The sequence below is a fragment of the Vombatus ursinus genome, unplaced genomic scaffold (assembly GCF_900497805.2).
Source record: "Vombatus ursinus unplaced genomic scaffold, bare-nosed wombat genome assembly UNPS02014837.1, whole genome shotgun sequence".
NCBI lineage: Eukaryota > Metazoa > Chordata > Mammalia > Diprotodontia > Vombatidae > Vombatus > Vombatus ursinus.
In genome coordinates, this window is record NW_020954615.1 from 4597734 (window position 1) to 4621465 (window position 23732).

General features: G+C 40.3%; 1 protein-coding gene across 3 annotated transcripts in view; it reads left to right on the forward strand.

Moving 5' to 3' along the window:
* The window catches only part of LOC114026335 (OX-2 membrane glycoprotein-like), a 27634-nt gene extending 15197 nt beyond the window's left edge, over positions 1 to 12437 (forward strand). For 2 of the 3 annotated variants that reach the window (XM_027840019.1, XM_027840017.1), the window contains exons 3-5: positions 6160 to 6459; positions 9653 to 9780; positions 11482 to 12437. In XM_027840019.1, coding sequence (XP_027695820.1) covers positions 6160 to 6459; positions 9653 to 9780; positions 11482 to 11577 — 524 coding nt within the window. In that variant the 3' untranslated portion in view covers positions 11578 to 12437. The remainder of the gene's footprint in view (positions 1 to 6159; positions 6460 to 9652; positions 9781 to 11481) is intronic. The other variant, XM_027840020.1, reaches the window with a different exon arrangement.
* The last annotated feature ends 11295 nt before the right edge of the window (positions 12438 to 23732 follow it).

Below are 23732 nucleotides of genomic sequence, written 5' to 3' on the forward strand. Positions count from 1 at the left end.
ATCTATCTATCTATCTATCTATCTATCTATCTATCTATCTATCTATCTATAAACAGTCCCTACCCTCAAGGAGTTGACATTCTATTAGAAGACACAGACAAACAATAGACAGACAGACAGACAGACAGATAGATAGATAGATAGATAGATAGATAGATAGATGTGGATGGATAGACAAATTGATAAAGAGATATAGATGGATTCATCAATTGATAGAGACTGACAGATAGACAGATAGATTAGATAAATACAGATGGATAGACTGATAGAGAGGTAGAGAGAAATAGGGAGGCAGAGACAGAAGGATAAATCAATGAATAGATGGATAGATAGATAGATAGATAGATAGATGATAGATAGATAGATAGATAGATAGATAGATAGATAGATAGATAATAAAGCTTGATAGCTTTAAAAGCTTTATTAGCTTAAAACTGTACTAAAACTTTTAGGATACTCAAATATATCTACCTATATTCATACCTATATATGCATATGTGTGCATATCTATAGATACAAACATACCTACATCCATCTATGTAAACTATCTTTTATTTATTTTATATATTTCCTAATTCTATACATATTCATACCTATATCTTTCTATATGTATCTGTCTATATCTATATATGATTCAGAGAAGATCATTTTGTGAGAGGAGGCACTCCAGCTGAGGAGATTGAGAATGGCCAATGGTCACGTTCAGATCCTGTTCCTCTTGGCAATATTTACTTGGAATTGTCTAACCTCATGTTTTCGGGCACATTGCCCAATAATAGTTGAGTGATTCATGGTCTTTCCACCACACACATACCCATATGATCAACATCTCATGATCTCAGAGAACAAGCAAGCGTGTGCCAGGGTCCTGGGGAGTGATGGGTCACTGCATTTTTCTTCAGGTTGGGACTTCTTCTTGTGAGGGAATTAGTGGCAATTATAGGAACCTACTTTAATCATGGGAAGATGCTGAAGAGGTCATCTAGCCCTAGGATGTCAGGCTCATAACTCTAAAGCTGAAAGGGGGCTGAGAAGCCATATAATCCAACCCCTCATTTTACAGATGAGGAAACTGAGGACCAAATAAAGTCTTGAGAACCTTTTGTGAAGTTGTTCAAGTTCATAAAGGTAAAACGTGACAGATCCCCAATCTGAGCTCAACTTCTCAGGCTATAGGTTAAGATTTCTTCCCACTGTGCCATATTCCTTCTACTTTTTGAGGTTTAAGGCCTCCCCCTACTTTTCCCCAGATCTGCATTCACATTATACACCTTTGAAGAATGCAGACTCCTTGAGGGCAAGGGTTATTGTATATTTGTCTATTCCTAGAATTATTTGATTTTTCCTTGGCTTCTGAAAATAAATTAGTTTGGGTCCAGATGGACTGCAAAGAGTTTCCATTTCCTTTCTTTAGTTTGCTTTTCATGGAAATTTAACTAAGGTATTGAACTTTGAGTGTATTTGTGAGGGAACTAACTTCAAGTGTGTGCCCTGCAGAGGTGCAGAAGGGTAAGCAAGTTCCTGGGGGAGATTTACCATTGGCTAATATTCCAGAGACAACATTATGGGTATGTTTATAGCAAGTGTATGAGTTTATGAGTTCCATATATGAGTTTAACTAGATGGCCTCTAATGTCTTTCCTGGGTCTCAAATTGTGTGATTTCAAAGAAATATGGTTTCCTGGCAAGGAGGGGAAATGACTTTAAAAATAGTACAAATTTATCATGAATGAGAAGGGAACATTCACAAAAAAAATATGGGGACCATTTTACCAAATCCTCATAGTTACTCCACCTTTCAAAAAAGACTTCCTTTGTAAGGCAACATGGAAAGGTCTGGGCTCCTTGACTGCTTCTGAGATTGACTAGCTTTGTGATCCCAGACAAGTGAGTTAATCTCTCTGAGCATCAGTTAACATGTCTGTAAAATGGGAATAATGATACCAGTAGTACCTACCTCACAGGGTTCTTGTGAGACTCACGTGAGGATCTGTATGAAAGCTTCAAATCACTATACGAATGCCGGATCTGATCAATCAAGTAGAACATATTAAGAACTTACTATGTTCCAGACACTGTGCTAGGCACCCGGGGGTATAAGAAAAAAATGTAAATAATGTCTGCACTCAAGGGTCATACAGTACAGAAGGGGGATTATAATCTCTCTCCCTTCCCTTCCCTTCCTTTCCTTCCCTCTTGCCTCTTCTGGCTTTAGTTTCTTTGTCTATATAAAAGGGAGTGGAGTTGAACCGAATGGCCTCTGGGGCCCCATCTAGATCTGTCTATGGCCACTATGACTATCTTTAGCTCTGCATATATTGCCAAAGGGGCTATGTATTCATGAGATAAGAAACAATTAGGAAGCTGAAGACATGAGAAAGATATTTTTAAACACTTGGCCTAAGAGTCAGCAAAGGTGGGTTCCAATTCTAGTGGTGCCATCAACTGGCTGCTTGACCTTAGACTAGTCACTTCCCTTGAGTTTATAATTGGGACCCTGAGCTCTCCACCCATTACAGTAAATTATTGTTTTCACTTTAAACAGCTGACCTAGTATGTGTTGTGCTGGGAAGTCACTAAATTGCTGCAAAGATGCTGACCAAGGGAAGTGGAAGGGAGAAGGTAGAGGTCACAATGGTCAAGGTTTTAGGAAGGGAAATCCCTACCAGAGAGGTATTATGATATAGAAAGAGCACTGGGTAAGAGGAAAAATGACTTCTTTCTAGTTTGTTTATACCATTAATTAACTGGGTGATCATAGGTAGGTCACTAAACATCTCTGAACATTAATTTCTGTAATTAACAACAACAACTTTTATATAGCATTTACTACATACCAGACACTGTGAAAAACCCTTTACAATTATGTCATTATCTCCACATAACTCTGGGAGATAGTTGTTGTTATTATCCTCTTTTTATAGATAAAGAAAATGAAGCTTGAAGAAATTTATTGACTTGCCCTAGGTCACCCAGCTAGTAATTATCTGAGACAGGATTTGAACTCAGGTCTTTCCAACACCAACTACAGCATTCTATTCATTATGCCTTCTACAAAAGAGGAAGAGGGGATGGGTCTGAGTGGCAAGACAGGAGATTCTAGGTCACTTACAATTCTTCCAATCTATGGCCCTACTCAAAGGGATAAAATCATAAAATGTGAGGAGCTGTTCTAAGTGCTGATACCCTCAGGCAGCTCCCATTCTCTGGGAGAGACAACATGTACTCACATAAAGTATATGTAAAATACAGCTACACTTGGAGTCAGGAGTCTTTTGTTATAATTTCAATTCAGATATTTAAATAGCTATGTGACTGGGTGAATTGTTTTTCTGAACCTTAAGGTTCTCTGTAAAATGGGGATAATAATACCAATATTACTTAGCTGAAATGGTTGTTGGAGGGAAAGTACATTTTAAGTCTGGTATGACTGTTAACTACTATTAATATGAGGTGAGGCCTGAGCTGTACCAGCCAGCCATAGTGTGGGGTCAAAGAGGATGGGGGAATTTGAAGATTTTACCCTTGCTTTTTTCTTTCCCCAATTCCTATCCATAATAATTAGCAGATTCTTACTCCCTCCCAAAGAAGTGAGGGGTGAATGGGGGTAGGAGGTGGTAAGCAATGATTCCTTCTGGTTTGGGCCAGGGAGGGAAATGCCAAGTGTCATCTGGGAGATATGGGGAGTTCCTGAGAGTACCAGGAGTTGAGTGTTTTGTATGCAAAGGGGATGTTTATCCTGGAAGAGAAAAAAAACTGAAGAGGTTGAGGAGGTCAAGCCTGATTATTTTCTTCAAGTATTTGCCTGGCTGTCCTTGGAAGAAGGGACTTGAACTGCTAGGACCCAGAGGGCATAACTAGGGATCAGTGGGTGCATGTTATAAAGGGAGAGGTTTGTCTAGATGTAACTAAGGATCTAACAATTAGAATAGTGCCAAAGTGGAGCAGGCTGCATTGGGAAGTAGCTGAATCCCCCAAGCTCAGTATTCCCAACAGAGTTGCAGAGAGGATTCTTGTTCCAATGGTCTCCAATGTCCTTACCAAAGATGGGAGTCTATGGCCAATCAATCAATATTTATTGAACACCTAGTATGTACCGGGTGTGGTTCTAGACTGGGTATGCAAATAAATACAAAGTATTGAATAATCTCTATTTTCAAGGAGTCATATATTAATATAATCTTTGAAGTCATGAGTATATAAGCTAGCTACTTCCTGTATCCTGTATCCTGTATTCTAGCACACAAGTTAATGGATTCTCAAAGAAGACACATAGCTCATTCCTGACCATCCTTTTAACCTCTTCACTGGCTAAGCTTAAGAGATAGCTTTGATTCAATGTCTCCTAACTTGTTGAAAGGAGGAGGAGTTCTAGACAATTTCTTCAAAGGTCATTAAGACAAAATGTCCTAGGAGAGGAAGAACACTTTGGAGGTTATCCTTTCCATCTTTCCTTTGGCATGGCATATAACCCATCTAAAACAGAGTCTCTTCCAATCTTTTCTTAGAGAACTTAATGCCCATGAGAATAGCTGCCTTGTGTTTGGCTCCAAGGCAGAGGCGAGGAAGGATAGTACTCACTCCCAGCCATCATAGAACTACTGGTCTAGTTACAGAAAGAAAGTATCTTGCACATGAAAACTCCACAAAAAAAAAATCAAGCTAGTTTTCACTAGTGTCCTATTGCTGGGGCAGCCAGCCAGCATCCCAGGAGTTCACCAGAAAGGATGTGTCATAGACAAGGGATATTCAAGAAAACACAAGGGACCTCAGAGACCTCCTCATCCAAGCAATGAGTAAACAAGCATTTTAAGTGTTTTCTATGTGCTGAGACACAAAAGAAAGGCAAAAACATGGCCTCTGCCCTCAAGGAGCTCACTTTCTAATGGCAGAATTAAAATAGAAATAGCAAGGTAAAAAAGAAAAGGTGTTTACAGAGTAGGTAGAAGGTGATTTCAGAGAGGGAAACACTAGCAGTGGCAGGACAAGGAAAGGTTTCCTGAATGTTGAAGGAAGTCAGGGAAGCTAAGAGAAGTGATGAGGAGAGAAAGCTTTCCAGACATAGAGAACTGCCAGAGCAAAGGCCCAGAGGTGGTAGATGACTTGTTGGGTCTATGGAACTGCGAGAAGGTCAGGGTTACTGGATTACTGAGTGGCTGAGAGTGGGAAGGGGAGGAAAATGTAAGAAGACTAAAGAAGAAAGAGGCCATGTTCTGAACCCCTACTCCCCCATTTGACAGATAAGGGCTTAGGTGGTGAAGATTTCCCATGGTCCCATAGCTAGTAAGTGTAAGGAGGAGCACACAAATCGAGATCTTCCTGACTTCAACTTTAGCCACATTTGGCAAATTTGTCGTAATTTTAAGGAAACACCAAAAGTCTGTGTGGCCATGTTAGGGGAATGGAGTTCTCCATTTTTTACTGATAGATAAAAATCTTCTCTTTTCTAGCCATAGAAGGGCAGAATTTCAGATTCAGTGCCCCCTCCCTTTCCCTTGGGGCATGCCCAGTTGATATTGCCAGAAAGCCCACGGAAGCTTGGCCCGTGCTTGCTTCTGGGCATGTATGATAGAAGGTGCTGAGGAGAGAGGGCAGTAGGATGCTACACAGAGGCATCTATTCTAATTTGCATCTGAACTAAAATCCCAAGGACCAAAGCCAACAAGTGGTCATCCAGTCTTTACTCAGAGACCTCCAATAAGGGAGAACTGCCCACCTCCCAAGGAAGCCCCTCCTATTTTTGGACATCTCTAATTACTGGAGAGTTTTCTGTCTTTGTTTTGTTTTCTGATTTCAAGCCCAGATTTGCCCTTTCACAACTAATCTCCCTTCCCCCACCCATCCATTGTCCCTGATTCTGTAATTCTGGGGCCAAACAGAAAAAGTCTAATTCTTACGCATGACTGCCTTTTAAATATTGGAGCATGACTCTTATGTCGCCTCCTACTCTAAGTCTTTTCTCTAGGTGGAAAATTCTGCTTTCTTTAGCTGATTCTTACTTGGCATAAATTCAAGGTTTCACTTCTGTGGTTGAGTCACAGTGCTGGTAGAGTGGTTTGGGCTGGGGTAGGGTGAGACTGAGGCTGAGGCTGAGACTTTGGTCCCCTCACCTTGGCTTTTCAGGACTTTTAACCAGGGGCTCTCCTGTTGTGCCAACAGCCATATCAAAACCTGAGGTGGATGCCCAGCTCCTGACCAAGGAAGAGGGGGAAGTACTGGCCCTGAGCTGCCGGGTGACAGGAAAACCAGCCCCCAAGATCACCTGGGACCTGCCAGATGGCTTGGTGGTGACACCACAGCTCTCATATGTTTGGTACCCTAACAAGACTGTGACTGTCATCAGCAACTTCACCTATATTCCTGCCCAGTTCCCCCAGGAATGGCCAATAATATGTATGATTCAGCACCCAGTCCTCAACACAGAGATTGAACTGAAGTATCCATTCCATGAACCTACTGGTAGGTGGGGGCACTTGGTGGAGGGGAGGAGGACATGGAAATACCTCCAGTGGAGGAGGAGGCAAAGGGAGAGATTATGTCATATAGGAAATAAAAATAGATTTTGAGTTAGAAGGAATATCAGAAATTAACTATTCTAACACCCTCATTTTAGAGATGAGGTAACTGAAGGAAAAACAAAACAAAAAAGGACTTGGTCAAGGGCATACAGGTAGCAAATAACTGTGTCAGGATTTGAACCCAAGTTTTGGATACCATGCTCAGTGAATGTATCTTTTCATCACATTATGTTGCCATCCCAGACCATGCACCGATCCTCATAAACCATCAACAAGTAGCTATTACACACCTCCCCTGTCCCAGATACTAAGGTAGGTGCTGGGAAGGCAATGACAAAAGTAAAATCATTCCTTGCCTTCCAAGAGCTTATGTTTTATCACAGGAAAAAGCATTAACAATCTACTGTGCATCAGTCACCATGCTAGGCACTGGGGATACCTTGATTCAAATGAATCAATCTCTACTTTCAAAGAGTAAATATGTCCATGTGAAGAAAACCATTTGAAAACCAGTAATAATTTATTATCTCTATTTCCACTAAATATGCCCTATTAGTACTAGGCATCTCCTACTAAGAGCCCTTCTCTAGCCTAATCTGTATTGAAAGCCTCTTTCTGCTTCACTCTTTGAACACAAGGTTTTGTGTTCTATTGGTTTGACCTGGGGATTTAATGGACAGCAAGCTCAGTGGGAGACAACAGTGTAAGTTGGTGCCAACCCTAGGCACCCCATCCAAAACTAACATGTTCTTGGCTTGCATTAAAGGAATGGAGACTTCCATGGCTAAGGATGGGGATGGTGGTGCAGTGATAGTCCCACAGCACTCTGATCTGGTTAGACCACATCAAAAGCACTATGACTGGTCACTTCTGGGGGCCAAGTTTATGAAGGGCATTGATAAGTGGAAATATTCCAACCCCCTAATTTTACTGATGAGGAAACTGAGGTTCTGGGAGCTGAGGCAACTTATCCATGGCTACACATGTAGTAAATGAAAAAGGAAGAGCCTTTGGATCTTTCTACCATTCCACACTCACTCTCTTAGGTCTGGGGTCCATGCTTTATGAGGATTTTGGGAGGGAATGGAGGATGTTTAACCTGAAGAACAGAAAACTAGAGGAATGGTGGGGGGCAGTGGGAGAGGAGAGCATGATACCTTTATTCAAATTCTTCAAGAGCTCTCAGGCAAAGGGAAGGAAGATTAGATGGTGTTTTGCCTAGTCCCAGAGAAGCCAGGGATAATGGATAGAAAAGAGAAATGAATGCTTGATGGGAAGTGTAAAATCCAACAATTAGAGCTACACCAGGACTGGAATGGACTATACCGAGACATTGCATCAACGTCTTCATGGCAAATGCTGGATTACCAAGAGTACGGGACTTGGAGAAGGATTTTGTTTTTTTCTTTGGGATGGTTTAGACCACAGTAACTCAGTGGATCCCTTCCAGCTCTGAAATTTTGTGCTTTTCTGACCTTCCAGTTAGCCTCCATTCCAACCCTACCACATGTCATGACTTCTCTTTATCCAACCACACCTAACTCTTCTTGTTCTAGTTTCATAATGATCTGAAACAAACACCTCATTTGACTTAGTTTTTTTTTTAACCCCATGATGGCTACAGGACTCTCCCAGGCCCTGCTTACCAACAGAAAGACAACATGATTTTATTGAAAGAGAACTGAAGTAGCATCCCTCAGCAAATTTTCTTTAAACCAGTTTTATCCTCTACTGTCTCCTTCCATTTTATAAGGCAGTAATAGGCAGAGGGTTCTCTCATCGTAATCCTCTGAAGTCATCTAGGTAGGAATCATTGTCACCATTTTACAGTTAAGGAAACTGAGTCTCAGAGAGGTAAAGCCCACATGAATACACAAGGTGACATAGTGGATGAGGAAACTGAGTCTCAGAGAGGTGCAGTATATGTGAGTACAATAGGCTACATAGTAGATAGGGAAACAGTCTCAGAGAGGTGAAGCATACATGAGTATACAAGGTGACATAGTGGATGAGGAAACTGAGTCTCAGAGAGGTGAAGCATACATGAGTGTACAAGGGTACACAGTGGGTAGAGCACTGAGAGTTAGAAGAGACTTCAGAGGTCATTGAGTCCAACTTCCTAATTTTGCAGGTGGGGAAACTGAGGCTCAGGAAAGTACATAGGATCATAGATCCAGAGCTGAAAGGTACCTCAGAAGTCATCTGGTCCAACCCTATCATTCTAATTGAGGTCCAGGGAAGTTATGACTTGCTCAGATTTACACAGGTAGTGAGAGACAGAGCTGGGATTAAAATGCCAGGTCTTTTCCCTTCATTTCACACCACACCATTGCCTCTTAACTCTTTTCTCACAAAAGCCATAACACACAGTCTAGGGAAATGCAAAAGGCCTGGACTGGAAGTCAGATATGACTTCACTGCTTACTAACTCTGTGACTGAGTAAGGCTGCTTTTCCTCTCTGGGTTCCAGTTTCTATTGGAGATTTGAGGGGAGGGGGCAAGACAGTGGGACTAGTTGATCTTTTCTAGCTTTTGGTCCTATAATCTTCCCTCTCCTTTTATATTAACTATATTAAATATTTTAAATATTTCTATTAATTATATAGGCACCAAGTAGAGTCTGACTCCTACATTGTAGGGCAGTGGAACGTTTAATGAATTTGGGCTTGGAGCACCTGAATTCAAATCTCACCTCTACAACTTGCTACCTGTGTGGCCTTGGACAAGACACTTAGCAACTCTTTGGGCCTCAGTTTACCCATCTGTTAAATAAGGAGGCTAGACTAGATGGCTAGATGTGTGGTCCCTTACAGATCTAGATCCATGATCCTATCCATCTGCCTGAGCACAGGTTACTCATCTGTAAATAAAGAGATTAGACTACATGATTTTTGATCCCATATCTCTCTCTGGCCTCAGTTTCCTCACCTATAAAATAAGGGGGTCAGACTAAGTGGTCTCTTAGGTCCCTTTGTGCTCTGGGTCCATGTCTCTAGAGGTAACATTTCTTTTTATGATCCTGTGCCATGTAGCCAGTCGTTCAGTAAACATTATTAAGCTCCCATTACGTGTCAGACACTATGCAAAGTGCCCTAACTCATGTAGCCTCACTTCCTGATGATTTCATCTTCCAGATGATCATAAGATCCTCTTCATCTGCTTCTCTTCTGCGAGCATCACTGCCTCTTTCCTGGGTCTTTATTGTTGCTGTTTAAGGAAACAAAAAATGGGTACCTGCCAAGTAGGCGAAGCTCTGATCTTGGTAAATATGAAAATTCCTCACCCAATGGACTGCTTTGTGCACATGGTAGCCAGTATGTCTGTTTGGGGAGGGAGATAATGTAAAATACCATGGGAGGGGCTAGAAGCTTCAGGGAGTGAAACTTCTCTATCTTTGGAGTTGGGAAAACTTGGATTCTGATCCTGCCTCAGACATCAAATAGCCACATGACCCGGGGCAAGTTACTCCTCCTCTCTGAAATTACTAATCTGTAAAAAGGGGATAATAATAGTGATTCCTTCCCTTTTTGTTTTCTCATATTTTCAATATAAGCAATTGATCAAAAAGCAAGACATATTTCAAAATAAACAGATTTTTATCATTTAAGTAAAATGAGGTGACATAGGTCAAGTCCTTTGTGCAGTTACCATGCGATGCAAATTTCAAGTATTATGATAAGCCATGACACATGTCCTCACTGGGGGATAAGGCCATACAGATATGTAGCTGCTGTTGCATGGTAAGTGCGCTAGAGAGTTCAAAGCTAATTCACTTACTAAGGTCCCTGGCACTCAAGCACAAGGAACAGCTAAAAGAGTTGCAAATGAGGCATTGATGATGATGATGATGATAAAAGTAACATTTTTATACACTTTAAAGTTTACAAAGTGCTTTGTATACATTATCTCATTTGATCCACATAGGTGCTATTATTATCCTCATTTTACAGAATTGGAAATTGAGGCACACAGAATTTAAGTGACTTGTTCGGGGTTGATAGCTTGTAAATGTGTGAGACAGAACTTGACCCGAGGATTTTTAAATTTCAGTTCTAGTATTCTATCTATCCGTTACTCATTGCTGGTTCCTTAGTCTACCTCAAATGTCATTTTCAGCTGTAGACATAATCCTGAGACCTCCAGATTAGAAAAGTCACATCTGGGAGAGGTGATGTGGTACAGTAGAAAAAGCATCTCTGTTTGGAATCAGAGGACCTGGCCAGCCTTCCACCTCTGATGCTTACTACTTATGTGATTTTGGGCAGATCAGTTCTCTTTTCCAGGCCTTTGTTTCCACACCTGTGAAATGATGAGGTTGTACCAGATGACCTCTGAACTCCCTTCCAACTCTACGTCCATGAGTTTATTGTATCTTTGACATGTTATACTATACTATATTAAGTTATGTTATGTCATATCATATCATATATAATACATTATTATATCTATTAATTTACTATAGAAAGATTCTAGGAAGTCAAGAGATATGAAGTGATTGCCTAAGTCACAGAGAGAGGACACAGTAGAGCTGATATTTGAACCCATATCTTCTGATTTCAAATTTTTTCCCATATTCCCTGATAATAAGATTTGAATCTAGTATTGGCGGGGGTGGGGAGTACAGGGTTATGCTTAGAGATGATTTCCAACTCTCTCATTTTACAAAAAGGAAATCCAATGACTTGTTCAGGGTCTTTCATGGAACAGTCCTCTATGGATGGCATAGCTCAGCTCTGGTGCCTTTCTGCTAGCACCATGAGGGAAAAGCTTTGCTTTCCTATCTGTCCACTGTGCCAACTCCAAATGAATTCATTGCTATTCTGAGCCTATGAGAGCTAGAGCGACTTATTTATAGAATTAAATTCATTTTCATGAATTTTGGTAAAAACAAAACAAAACAAACAAAAAAAAAAACAACAAACAGAAAATGCTTAGAAAATTCACCAATGTCTTCTCCTAACAGGTCATCACTTGGTTGACTCCAAAGGTCTGCTGTGGTTGGTTCTCAAGCAAAGTTTCTGCCAATATCACTGAACAAGAAAGGACTGTGGATGTGTAACCCTTTTTGTACTTATACTGGAAGTACTCTTATACCTGTGCTAAGCTATGGGGTTGAAACTGGCAAGGAAAATCCAGGGTCCCTGCCTGAGAGTGTGCAACCAACTGGCTCCTTCAGGACAACTCCTATAGATGTAGCTGAGCTTTCTGTGATTCAGGCATCTCTTGATCTTGTATCTTGTGTTGATCAACTGCATTACTCTAGTGGGTATGTGATCTCATGAGTTTGGGAGTTCCCTCCAATGATCTGAAGTAAGACAGATTGTGACCCATCCATACCTGCCTGTTTGATGCTATTCTTGTTCATGGCCTCCCAAAAATTCACCCCAAGGAGTTCATCTAACACTGGGGACCATTTTTGATTTTTCCCAACATCTCAAGGTACCAGTGAACCATTCTTCCCATCTTTGGCATCTCTTGATTTAAACACATGACCCTGCCACCTTTTGGCTGGCCATGATGATAGGCTCAGCTCTCATTCTTCTTCAGAGAGCCTTGTTGGTTCTATTTTACAGCTCCTCATATCTACCTCTCATTTCACCATTGTCCTTCATGTGATATTCTTCTTTAGTGTTTCATAGGATATGGTGTTCCTGTTGTATTGGCATTGAACAACATCTGTAATATGTTTATTATTAAAAACATGGTCCTTTTCTTTTATGAAAAGCTGTATAGAATTAAACCACTTTTTTGTTGGTATGAGAATGTGCAGAATATACATATATGTGCCGCACGTTAGAAAGAGCCACAATCTCTAGACACATTCCATGATTTGTACTTCGTTGGTATTGTTCAATTGTTGCAATCATGTCCAACTCTCTGGGACCCCATCTTTTGGGTTTTCTTGGCAAAGATACTGGCATGTTTGCCATTTCTTTCTCTAGATCATTTTAAAGATGAGGAAACTGAGGCAAACAGGGTGAAGTGACTTGCCTAGGGTCACACAGCTAGTAAGTCTCTGAGGCCATATTTGAATTCATGAATCTTCCTGATTCCAAGCCCAGTGTTTAGACACTGTACCACCTAGCTGTTCCTTACAACAAATTTGCTAGCCAGAACCAAAATGGGTGAGAATTCCTCTGATTACTACCAGTACAATTAATATTATGTGAAAACTGGTAGGTTATGGCCATTGGTTGTCTCCATGACCAAACCATCTCTTTTTTTCTGCTTATACAATGTCTCCAACACTACCTTGTAAATATAAATATTTCAGTAATTCAGGGATCTCTGAAGTAGGTTTAGGTAAGGCCTTCACCAGTATGGATTCTGAGCCCCTATGGCAGTCTTTGCAAGTTTCTATGTCCAGGGTAGGTAAAGTCAATATAATTTTTAGAATGATAATTTTACCTAACTAATCTATTTATTAAATGTCATCCTAATTAAATTACTAAAATTATTTTACCGAGTTAGAAAAAAATAAAGACAAAGTCCATTTGGAAGAGCCAAAGGTCAGGAAACCAGGGAAAAAAGATGTAAAGGAAGTAGATTCAACAGTATCAGACTTTAAGCTATATTATAAGGGAGAACATTGGTAAAGTGTAAAAAGGATAATTTCAATTATTTTAAATTAAAATTTTCTTGTATAAATAAAACCTATGTAGCCAAGAATAGAAGGAATGCAGAAAACTGAAGAAAAAAAAACTTTCATAGACAATCTCTCAGATAAGATGTGATTGGGTCAGAATGTTTCTGTAGTGTAGGAAATGATGACCTGGTTGATTTAGAAAAACATGGAAAGATGTGGACCTATGAAGGAAGATGCTATCTACTTTCAGAAAAACAGATAACAAATGGACATAAGCATAGTACGGTCTTACATACATGTGTATGAGTATATATGTGTATGTTGATAGATATGTACATATATTCATATACATACAAACACACATATGTGTATACACATACATGTGTATATATGTACACACACATGTATGTATATCTATCCATGCTTAATTGTAGCCTTCTTTAGGGGGGGTGGGAGGGGGAAATAAAGCAAAAAGTGCATCGTAGAGAATAAAAGAAAATCTACAAAGAAGTAAAGAAAAGCTGGGCAGCTTTGAAAACAATGTGTAATATTTATTATATAGGTTTTCTTGAAATGGAAATTTGTTGTTTTATATTGAATTCTATGTTATAGTTTGCTGTGTATGTGACAATTTTTTTTCTTTTCTCATTTGTATTTAAGTTTAAAATAGAAAAAAAATCTACCAGAAAAAAAAAAGTTTCTGTGTCCAGCTAACCCACCATGCTGTGGCCACTGTGGGGATCAACTTCTCTGACCATGACTAGGCTGGTTTGGAGAGGGAAGACCCTCAGTCTCTTTGGCCCTAGACTTGAATATTTACTGGCATGTTAGGATCATTCAGGACATCAGCTGTGCTAACTGTCCTTGGAGCAAAAGAAGTTATCTCTAGGTTCCAGTGAACATTCAAACAAAAACTTTGCTGAAGAGGGCAGTATTACCACCATGCATGTGTCAAATGTTGCTGCTATTTAAAATGTCTTATTGCTATCTTAAAAAAACAAACAAAACCAAAACCAAAGCAACCCTTATCTTTCTTTTCAAATATGTCCCTCCCTCTTTCCCTACCCATTGAATGATTTTTTATAAGAAATGTAAAAATAAAAGAAGTACAGTAAAAATAATTAACACATCAATAAAGTCTGTCTTTATGTGAACTGGAGAAGTAGAATTCTTATTATGACAGCTGAGAGGTCTCTGGGTGACATTGTGATGGTAAAGGCTGAAATGATGTTGTAGTGGAAAGCAAGGGAGATTCCCTAAGGTCATATTGTTTTGCCTCTAACATGTTGGCTTAGATGTGAGCAAATCATGGATAGGAGTTACTATGATACTAAAGAGGAACGAAATTTCAAGCTGGAAGGGATATTAAAGATTAATTAGTCTATTCCCCTCCAATTTGACAGGTGGGGAAATTAAGGCCCAGGAGGGTTAAACCTTAATTCCAAGTAGGAATATTTATACCAGAAGGAAGAACAGTAAACTATATCCAAGATCACTGCTAGGACTCCTGTCCCCAACTGCCATGTCAGGGCTATGTATGCATATATGAACACATATATTATATGTAGTGCTATATACAAGTGTGCATGTGTGTATATGTGTATATGTTTTTATATCACCTGTATTTTCTAGTGTGTCCTATCTATTCCTCAGGGAGAACCATTCTATCTAAAAAAGGGAAAGGATAGTTAAATAAAATGAACAAAAGTACCCAAAACTCCAACATTATATGAAGCATTCCATATTCCTAGATGCCTGCTTCTGTAAACAGGGAGAATGTGGGGGTGGAGGTGGTGATGGATACCTTCTCATGCCTCTTCTTTGGGGTCAAATCTAATCATTACAATTTCCCAGTGTTCAGTTTGTACATGTCATATCATTATTTTCAATTAGAGGAAATGTAGGGCAGTGGATAGCCAAACTTGAAACTAGGAAGACCCGTGTTTAGATTCTGTCTCTGTCACATATTGTGAGACTGTGGGCAAGCCACTTGATTGTTGACCTTTATTCTCAAAGAGGACCAAAATGATATCTCTATGTTGGAGTCAAGGTACAGTATGTCTGCTTGTGACTGATCAGACCAATACAAGCTCAGAATGCTCTACTGGAGGTCAGGCACAAATAGTCCACATGAACATTTAGAGATGTCTCTAAATTTGGGCAGCTCATGTTTCTTTTAAGCTACTGCAATTCTGCTTTGCTCAGAGCATAGTGCCTTCTTTGTGAGTGCTCCATAAGATAGTCTTTTAGGCAAATGCACGGTGTGGCCAGCCCATTGGAGTTGTGCTTTCTGCAGTAGGGTTTGAATGCTTGGCATTCAGCTTGAGAAAGGACCTCAGTGTCTGCTATCTTATCCTTCCAGGTGATCTTCAGAGTCTTCCTAAGACAATTCAAATGGAAGCAATTCCGTTTCCTGGCATGACACTGGTAAAAACTCTTTAAGCCTACAACTTGCATAGAAGGTGCTGAACTGCATAAGTAGAGAGAATGTTCCCACCTGAGAGTTCTCCATATCAGTGAAATCTGCGGGGAGGTGCAGGGGCGATGTAGGATAATCACCCTTAAAAAAGTTCAGAATTTTTTGTCCTGCATTGGCCCATTGGCTATGTGGTGAAGCCTTTGAACTCTTTTAGAATAATGTTGTTAAAAGCAAAAAATAGAATATATAGGATCACAAAGAAAAACAATTATACTGGAAGGCAAGCATCAACATATTCAGAAGCTTAAGTTAATGGATGCTGGGTTAAGAAGTGATTTAGACCAAATCGACAGGTGTTTGTGTGAGGAGACAAAAAGAGGGCTTGAGGGCAACCACAGCTGGGTTAGAATTGTAAAGACAGACTTGTCCAACATCATGATTTTACGGGATGATCTGAACTCCCAAACCTAGGAAGTAACTTGTCCGTGGTCACTGAAGAAGACTTATTGTGTTCAACTGCTCCTGAAATTTAGCCTGAGTTTAACTTGCAACAAAAGAGTCTCAAGGACACCTTGCTTGGCCACTTTGTGTAAACTCCTCATTTTGATGAGGAGGAAACAGAGACTTGGCTTTAGGGTCAGAGAGGGGATTAGAAGCCATGTTTGCTGATGCCCCACTTAAGCATTCTTTCTGCCAAAATTTGGAAATTTGGCCTCATTGAAAATAAGATCAGAAGGAGAACTGGTCCCTAGTTTTGTGACTCAGGACAATCATCTCAGGATGTGTGTTTGTTGGGAATAAGGGGTATGTTAAACTTTCCAGATATTATCACAGAGCCTGACAAATAGTGGGCAATTAATAAATTCCTCAAATGCACTATAGAAATGTGTTATTGTATCATCATTATCGTTATCATCATCATCGCTGCTGTTATTCCTTTTCTGACACAAACTGGCCATGTGACCTTGAACAAGTCCATTAACCTTCGAACGCCTCGATTTCCTTATCTCTCTGATGGAATATACATTGGTGAGCTTAAAAGTTCCTCCAGCTACAGTTTCTGTGAAGTTCACCAAGGAATATTGGGAGCCTTTTAAGGTATATTTGGCTTGACTCAGGAAGGGGTGGTCACTAGATGGCAGCAATACATTGGAGAGGGTCCTTGGAGTTAACTTCTTTGAATTTTTGTCTTTTTGTAACATGTTATAAAAGGAAGCCTGAAGAAGCTGGGACAGGAAAATCTGTTGGGGCTATGTTAAGAGACTTCAGATATCTGAAGTTTCTCATTTCAAAAGAAATTTCTTTCATTTTTCCCCCTCTGCACCCAAGACTTGTTACAATACTTTGTTATTGAGTAATTTTGAATGAACAAATTTGAGAGTTTTTTTTTCTAAATTCCCTAGTGTTCTGGAAGGCTAAACTAATCTTAATTGGTAGGTGTTATGGAAATACATATTTTGGCTTAAAATAAAGAGAACCCATTTATGAGTCAGAGATATGTATTATGGAATGGGACCTTTCTCACGAGCAAATGTTTCTCATCACTGGAAGTATTCACAGACTCACAGAATTTGAGAGTTGGGAGGAATCTCAGTGGCCATTGAATCTAGCCCATACACACACACAAAAAAATCCCACTATAACATACCTGACAAGTGACCATCCAGTTCCTACTGGAAGGTCTCTCTGATAGCAGAGAGCTCCTCACCTCTTGAGGCAGTCAATCCCAAGGTGGGAGAGCTTTCATTATTAGGAAGTTTTTGCTGACTTCAAACAGAAATTTGCATCTTTGACAACTTCTTCCCATTGCTCCTGATTCTGATCTCTGGGGACAAGCAGAAAAACTTTAATCTCTTTTTCACACGACAAGTATTCAAATATGTGAAGACATTTTTTCTCCAGTTTATCAATATCTTTCATAAAACATGGTGTCCATTACTGAACACAATGTTCCAGATGGCATCTGATGAGGGCTGAGTAAAATGGGACTCTCACTTCCCTGTTCCTAGGAGCTATTCCTCATTTAATGCTTTAATGCAGGCTAAGGGCACATTTACTTTTTACTCTGCCATATCATACTGCTAGCTCAGATGGAGTTTGGATTTCACAAAAACTCTCAGATCATTTTCAGAACAGTGGCCTTCTATCCATCCGTCCTCCATTTTATACCTGCAAGACTATGTGTGTGTGTGTGTGTGTGTGTGTGTGTGTGTGTGTGTGTGTGTATTTTTCATTCATCACTATTGAATCTCACTCTATTAGATTCAGCTCAGGTTTCAAACCTGTCAAAATTGTCTTATACTTGAAGGAGGGTGGTACCTTCAACAATAATAGGAAAATTAAAAAGGGGCTAAATTTGGAGGAAAGAGAATAAGCTCTTTTTTGGATATGTTAAGTTTGAGTTACCAATAGTTAAGTAATATCTTAGAAATGTTCATATGTATTGAGTGATATGGGACTGGAGCTCAGGAGGGAGACTGAGGCTGGATAAACAGATCTCAAAGTCATCTCCTTAAAGACAATTAATAAAACAATGTGAGCTGATGAGACTACTAAATGGAGAGTCTAGAGAGAAGGAAGAAGCCGAGGACGGAATCTTGGGGAACACCCATGAGTAGTGGCCATGCCGTGGAATACCTTTTTATTTTTTGAGATTGGGTCTTCCTATCCTGCCCAGACTAAAAGTGCATCGACTACTCATCACCTGGTCTCACTTTGATCATCATAGGAACTCTGACTCGCTCCATTGTTTTATTTACTAACCTAGGCCAGTTTAGTCCTCCAAAACTATACTGGCAATCCCTTAATCTCTGAAAGCTCATTGTATTAGCTTAGTGTGGACACCCACTTAGCCTATTGCAGCTCAGAACTTTTGCCCTCAAGTGATTCACCTGTCTTAACCTTCCCTCAATGCAGGTATTTCCAATGTGTGCCACCATGTCTAGCTATTTCTACAATTCTTACTCATTTTCCCCCCAACAAATCAAAGCTCTCAAATGTTTCCCTGGCTACAAATAGCACGATATTAATTAATTATCCAACGTTCAATATTCAAGAAAGGGAACTGATAGCTTTTTCCGAGGCTTCTAATTAGAGAACAACAATAAAACACAACAAACAAATTTAGAGACCCATGAACAAGCAACAGCCCAGATGTTATTGGTTACTCCCCTCCATCTGGTGGCCAAGAATATAGAGAAAATTGTGTTTGGCCAGAGTCCGAGGAACAAAATAATGGGTGTAAATGATAAAAGGAGAAATATGTTATTGTTCTTTAGGCACAGGGGGCTCTGCACTCAGTAGGCCTGAAAACGGGAGAGAGGCAATGAAAGCTGGCTGAAGTCATGGTCATTTTTGCCAGGATTATTTATGCTTACCGTGATTATGGTCTCTGTCTACCATATTCCATCACCCAGAGGAATATGAAAGATCTGCAACACAGATTCCAAAGGGTTTCCAAGCACACTGCACCAAGGTGTGCATATAGAGCATTTTAGAAGCAACTACTAACATAAAGATGATAGAACTAGAAATCACCTTAGACCATAGACTATTCAGGATATATAATAAGTAGTATTACAGTTGGAGAGGGCCTCAGAGCATCAAATGTCTGAGCTAGAAAGAGGTCATCAGAACTTAGGACTCTCAGAGGTGAGACAGGCCTTAGAACAGGAAATGCCAAGGCTGGGAGGGCCCTTAGAAAAGCGAATCTCAGAGCTGGGGGAAACTTTAAAACATGGAATAATAGAACGTGGGAGGTAGAAAGGACTTTACAGCTCATTTCTTAGTCAACTCCTTTATTTTCCAGAAGAGAAATCTTTGATCGAGTAGGGGAGAAGGACTCACTCAGTGTTATTCCTCTCACTCATTACCCTCACAATGACTTCCTATTAATGCTCTTGCAAGATGATGCTTCAGTTTGATCCAGAGAGAGACATGGCAGAGAGCTCTCTCCTTGCATTCTAACTTAGAGGCAGGAAAGGGGCGGGGGTGATGGCTGATACTTTTTTTTAACTTCCTGGGTTGTACTTGGTTTGGGAGGCCTCACTCTCCTTGCCTTCCACTTTTGAATCCTAATCTCACTCTTCCTTTGGTTTTGAGGATGCTTGAGGAAATTTTTCCTATTTCTTAAAAAAAAGCAAACATACAAATGAAAGCCACCTCTAAGGATGTCTTAAATATTTCTGCACATTTTTATATCCTTAGCAGATACCTATACCAAGCTCCATAGAGGATGAACTCATGGAAAATTTAAAATGGATGTCAGGCAGTGGAAATAGTGAGTCAACTAGCATTTATTTAGTGCTAACTGTATGCCAGAGGATGTACTAAGTGTTAGAGATACAAAGAAAGGCAAAAAATAGCCCCTTCTCTCTAGTAGCTCATAGTGCAATGGAACATGCAAATATATGTATATATATGTATATATATATATATATATATATGTATGTATATACATATGTATGTATGTGTAGATATATGTGTGTATATCTATATGTATGTATGTGTGTGTGTGTGTGTGTGTGTGTGTGTGTGTGTGTGTGTGTTGGGTATAGTCATGGAGGGAAGGCACTAAGATTAAGGAGCACTGGGAAAATATTCTTCCAGAAGGTGGGCCTTTAACTGAGACTAGAAGGAAGCTGGGAGAACCAGGAAGCAGAGATGTGGAGGGAAGTGTTCCAGGCATGAGGGAGAGCCAGAGAAAATGTCTAGTCAGGAGATGGAGTACATTTCCATCTTAAACCCTTAGCACAATGCATGACATTTGTTGTTCTTCAGTTATTTCACTCATGTCCAACTCTTCATGATCCCACTTGGGGTTTTCTTGGCGAAGACACTGGACTGTTTTGCCATTTCCTTCTGCAGCTCATTTCACAGATGAGGAAACTGAAGCAAACAAGGTTAAGTGACTTGCTCAGGGTCACACAGTTAGTAAGTGTCTGAGGCCAGATTTGGACTCAGGAAGATGAGTTTTCCTGACTCCAGGTCTGGCACTCTTTCCACTGCATCATCTAGCTGCCCTAATGCATAACATTTAGGAGTTGCTTAATAAATGCTTGCTAATTGATTGGTTGATCATAGTATTAGAGCTATGGGAGAGACCTTAGTGATCAGGTAGATCAATCCCTCATCATCAGATAAATGAGAAAACTGAGTCCCAGAAGTGGAAAGTGAGTGGCCCAAGATCAAATAGGTAACATGGAGGTGAACTTGTGATCCGAAAGGATGTTCTAGCTTCTTGCTACATCATCACTGGAAGGAAGTTTAAAAGACATCTGGCCCAGGCTGCTCATCATATAAATGGAGAGACTGAGGACAAAAGAGACTAGGAAATAATACTATGGATATAAGAAGGGGGGGACTTAATCATGAAGTGCCCTGCCTTAGACCTGGAGAGGGTCAATTAAGACAGTTAGGTGAAAGTATCATAAGAACTAGAGCTAAGAGTGAACTTAGAGATCATCTAGCCCAACAAACTCCTTCATTTTTCAGCTGAAGAAACTGAGGCATAAAAAGTGGAAGCAAGTGTACCCTTGGCTAGACAACCAGTGAGAAGCATAGCTAAGATTCAAACCCATATCCTCTGAATCCAAATCAAGCATATGACACTAGGAGCTTAGAATTATTTTGAGACCTGTCTAATGAGTTGCGAATCCTATTCTGTCTCCAACATTGCAAGGCTCTCTGATTTTAAAGGTGTGATTCTTCCCTTCTGCCAAATGCAACCTCTCTGTACCTTTGTAGATGGGCTCTGTGGGTGGCTTCTAAAAAAAATTCATTACCCTGGAGTTTTCCAAATGATAGTGCTCCCTGTCCCCAAAGGCAATGAAGTGATGGCCAAAATTGCTGGATATTTTCAAGGACTTCTCCAGCTTAAATGAATTCACTTTTTCTCAACAAAAACAAAGTTCAAATCAAAGTCAACAAAAATGAGCCTGACATTGCAAATTCAGCTCAACTGACACTGAGTACAGTCCAGTCATTATTTAATACGCCATAGGAAAGCAAAGTCAAATAAGGTCAAACCTGCATCTTTTGGTTGCCACCATCACATTGAGTTGGGGAGGATTCAAGACCCAGATGACTCAAGTTCTCATGCCAATTGTGGCACTTTGATTCAGGATAGGATAGGGGTTCAATTGTCTGCTGATGGTGAGAGATAGGGGGAAAAGGTAGTGGGCGGGGTGAGTGGGAAGGAAAGAGACATACTCTATGAAGTTCACAAACAACTGCATTATCTTGTGTTCAAACCGATAATGAACTGCTCTGAGAACAGGTAGGCTGGTCAATCAATTAATCAGTCAACATTTGTCCAATGTTCCCCATATGCCATGTTCTTGGACCACAAGTGAATGTTTCATTATCAGGCTTAGCCTTGAAGCCTTTTCAGGTTGGTAGGCCATGTGAGATTTTGTGCTGTACTCCCAGGGTTCCCTCAGAATTGTGCCTCCTCCAGGAGGTGTTTCATGCTTCCCACCTTTACCTCCAGCTCCAAGTGCCTTTCCCTCTAAGGTTACTTTAGAGGTATGAGTGTAACCTACAAGCCTCAAACCTGTTGATGAGTTAGTGGGATGTCTATCCCAAGCATGTAATGACATCCTCTGGCAAAATAGGTAGATGAAAATAATTTGTTCCAGTGACCATGAATGCAGCTGAAGCAGGTGTTCTGGAGTGCTTAAAGCTTGGTCAGAGCATCAAAGATGCCCAGGTCCTCCACTGCAGCCTGAGCCATTGCTGTTCATCTTCACTTTTGTCCAGTCACTAGGCTTTGGTGACCCAGGAAGAGAGAGTGAAGCTGATGTGTTTGAGTAACTCTGGCTCTCTTAAATCTAATTCACATGCAAGTCAAAACATCATCCATGATGCCATTGGTCCTCTTTGAAAATGAAGGACAAACAACAACAGAGGTATGTATGCAAAGCATACATTGTGTGTGTGTGTGTGTGTGTGTGTGTATACACACATGCGCGCACACACACATGGTTTCCACGTTAGAATGAAAGCACCTTGAGGGCAGGGCCTGTATCACTTTTGTCTTTGTGTCCTCAGATCCTAGCATGGTGCTTGTCGCATAGTTGTTGTCGTTATTTGTCCTTCATTCTTGAAGAGGACCATGACATTAGGAAGATGATGCCATGACTTGCAAGTGACTTGGATTGAAGTGAGGGAGGGCTGTGCGAAGTCACTAGCCTCACTTTCTCCCCCAGAGCCATCTGAATTCAGTGGTCAGATAGAGATCAGGACAGCTGGAGAAGGCCCCCTTGTCATATACAGTATGTGTGTATATGCTTAACAAACATGTGATTGGTTGATTGCTTGGTTAAGAAATCAAGGTCACCTCCATGGAGCAATTAAGTACCCAAAAAGGATGGCTTGTGGATGGCTTATGACATTCCTTACTGTGTTGTTAATTTACTGGTTCTGTGATCTCATTAATATGGGTACTTCCTCTAGCAACAGAGGTGGCAGAGCATCCCTGCCTATCCATCCTGTGCAACTCTTACCCATGTGTTTTCACAAATCCCACATCTGCAAGTCTAATCAAATAAATACCAATTCCTTTGCCTTGACTTGGGAGGCCTTCTTCTGCTTTACCTAACATTGTGTGTATACCGATGAAATGCATGGACTATCGTTCTGTGTGACCATCCAGCTTATTATCCTTCTTTACCTTGCCCCACCAACTAATACATCTTTCTGCCAACACCAGAGGAGTATAATCACTTCTTTGCAATTTGGATTCTAAGGTCATTGGTACTCTGGATGGTTAAAAATCAATAACAACTTCCTGATCAGTGTGAACACTTTTCAAGTATGATTTTGAACATTTAATTCAACTAGAATTTACTAAATACCTTCCATATGCTACATACTGTGCTAGGTACTTGGGCTACAAAGACAAAACCAGTCCGACTGCCATGTGGTCATAGATTGAGAGCTATAAGGGACTTTAGAGGTCATGCAGTCCACTCCCTTCATTGTATAGAGGAAGAAAATGAGGTCTAGAGAGGTTAAATTAAGTTCTTAGCATCACTCAGATAGGAAAAAAATGACAGAGGAAGGGCTTGAACCCAGATCTTTCTTATTCTAAGCCCATGGTCATAGTCTCTATTCCGTGTATGTCCTTCATGGAGATTACATTTTATTGAGGAGAAACAACATGTACATGGAGAAGTGAATCAAAATAGATACCCAATGAGCACAAAGT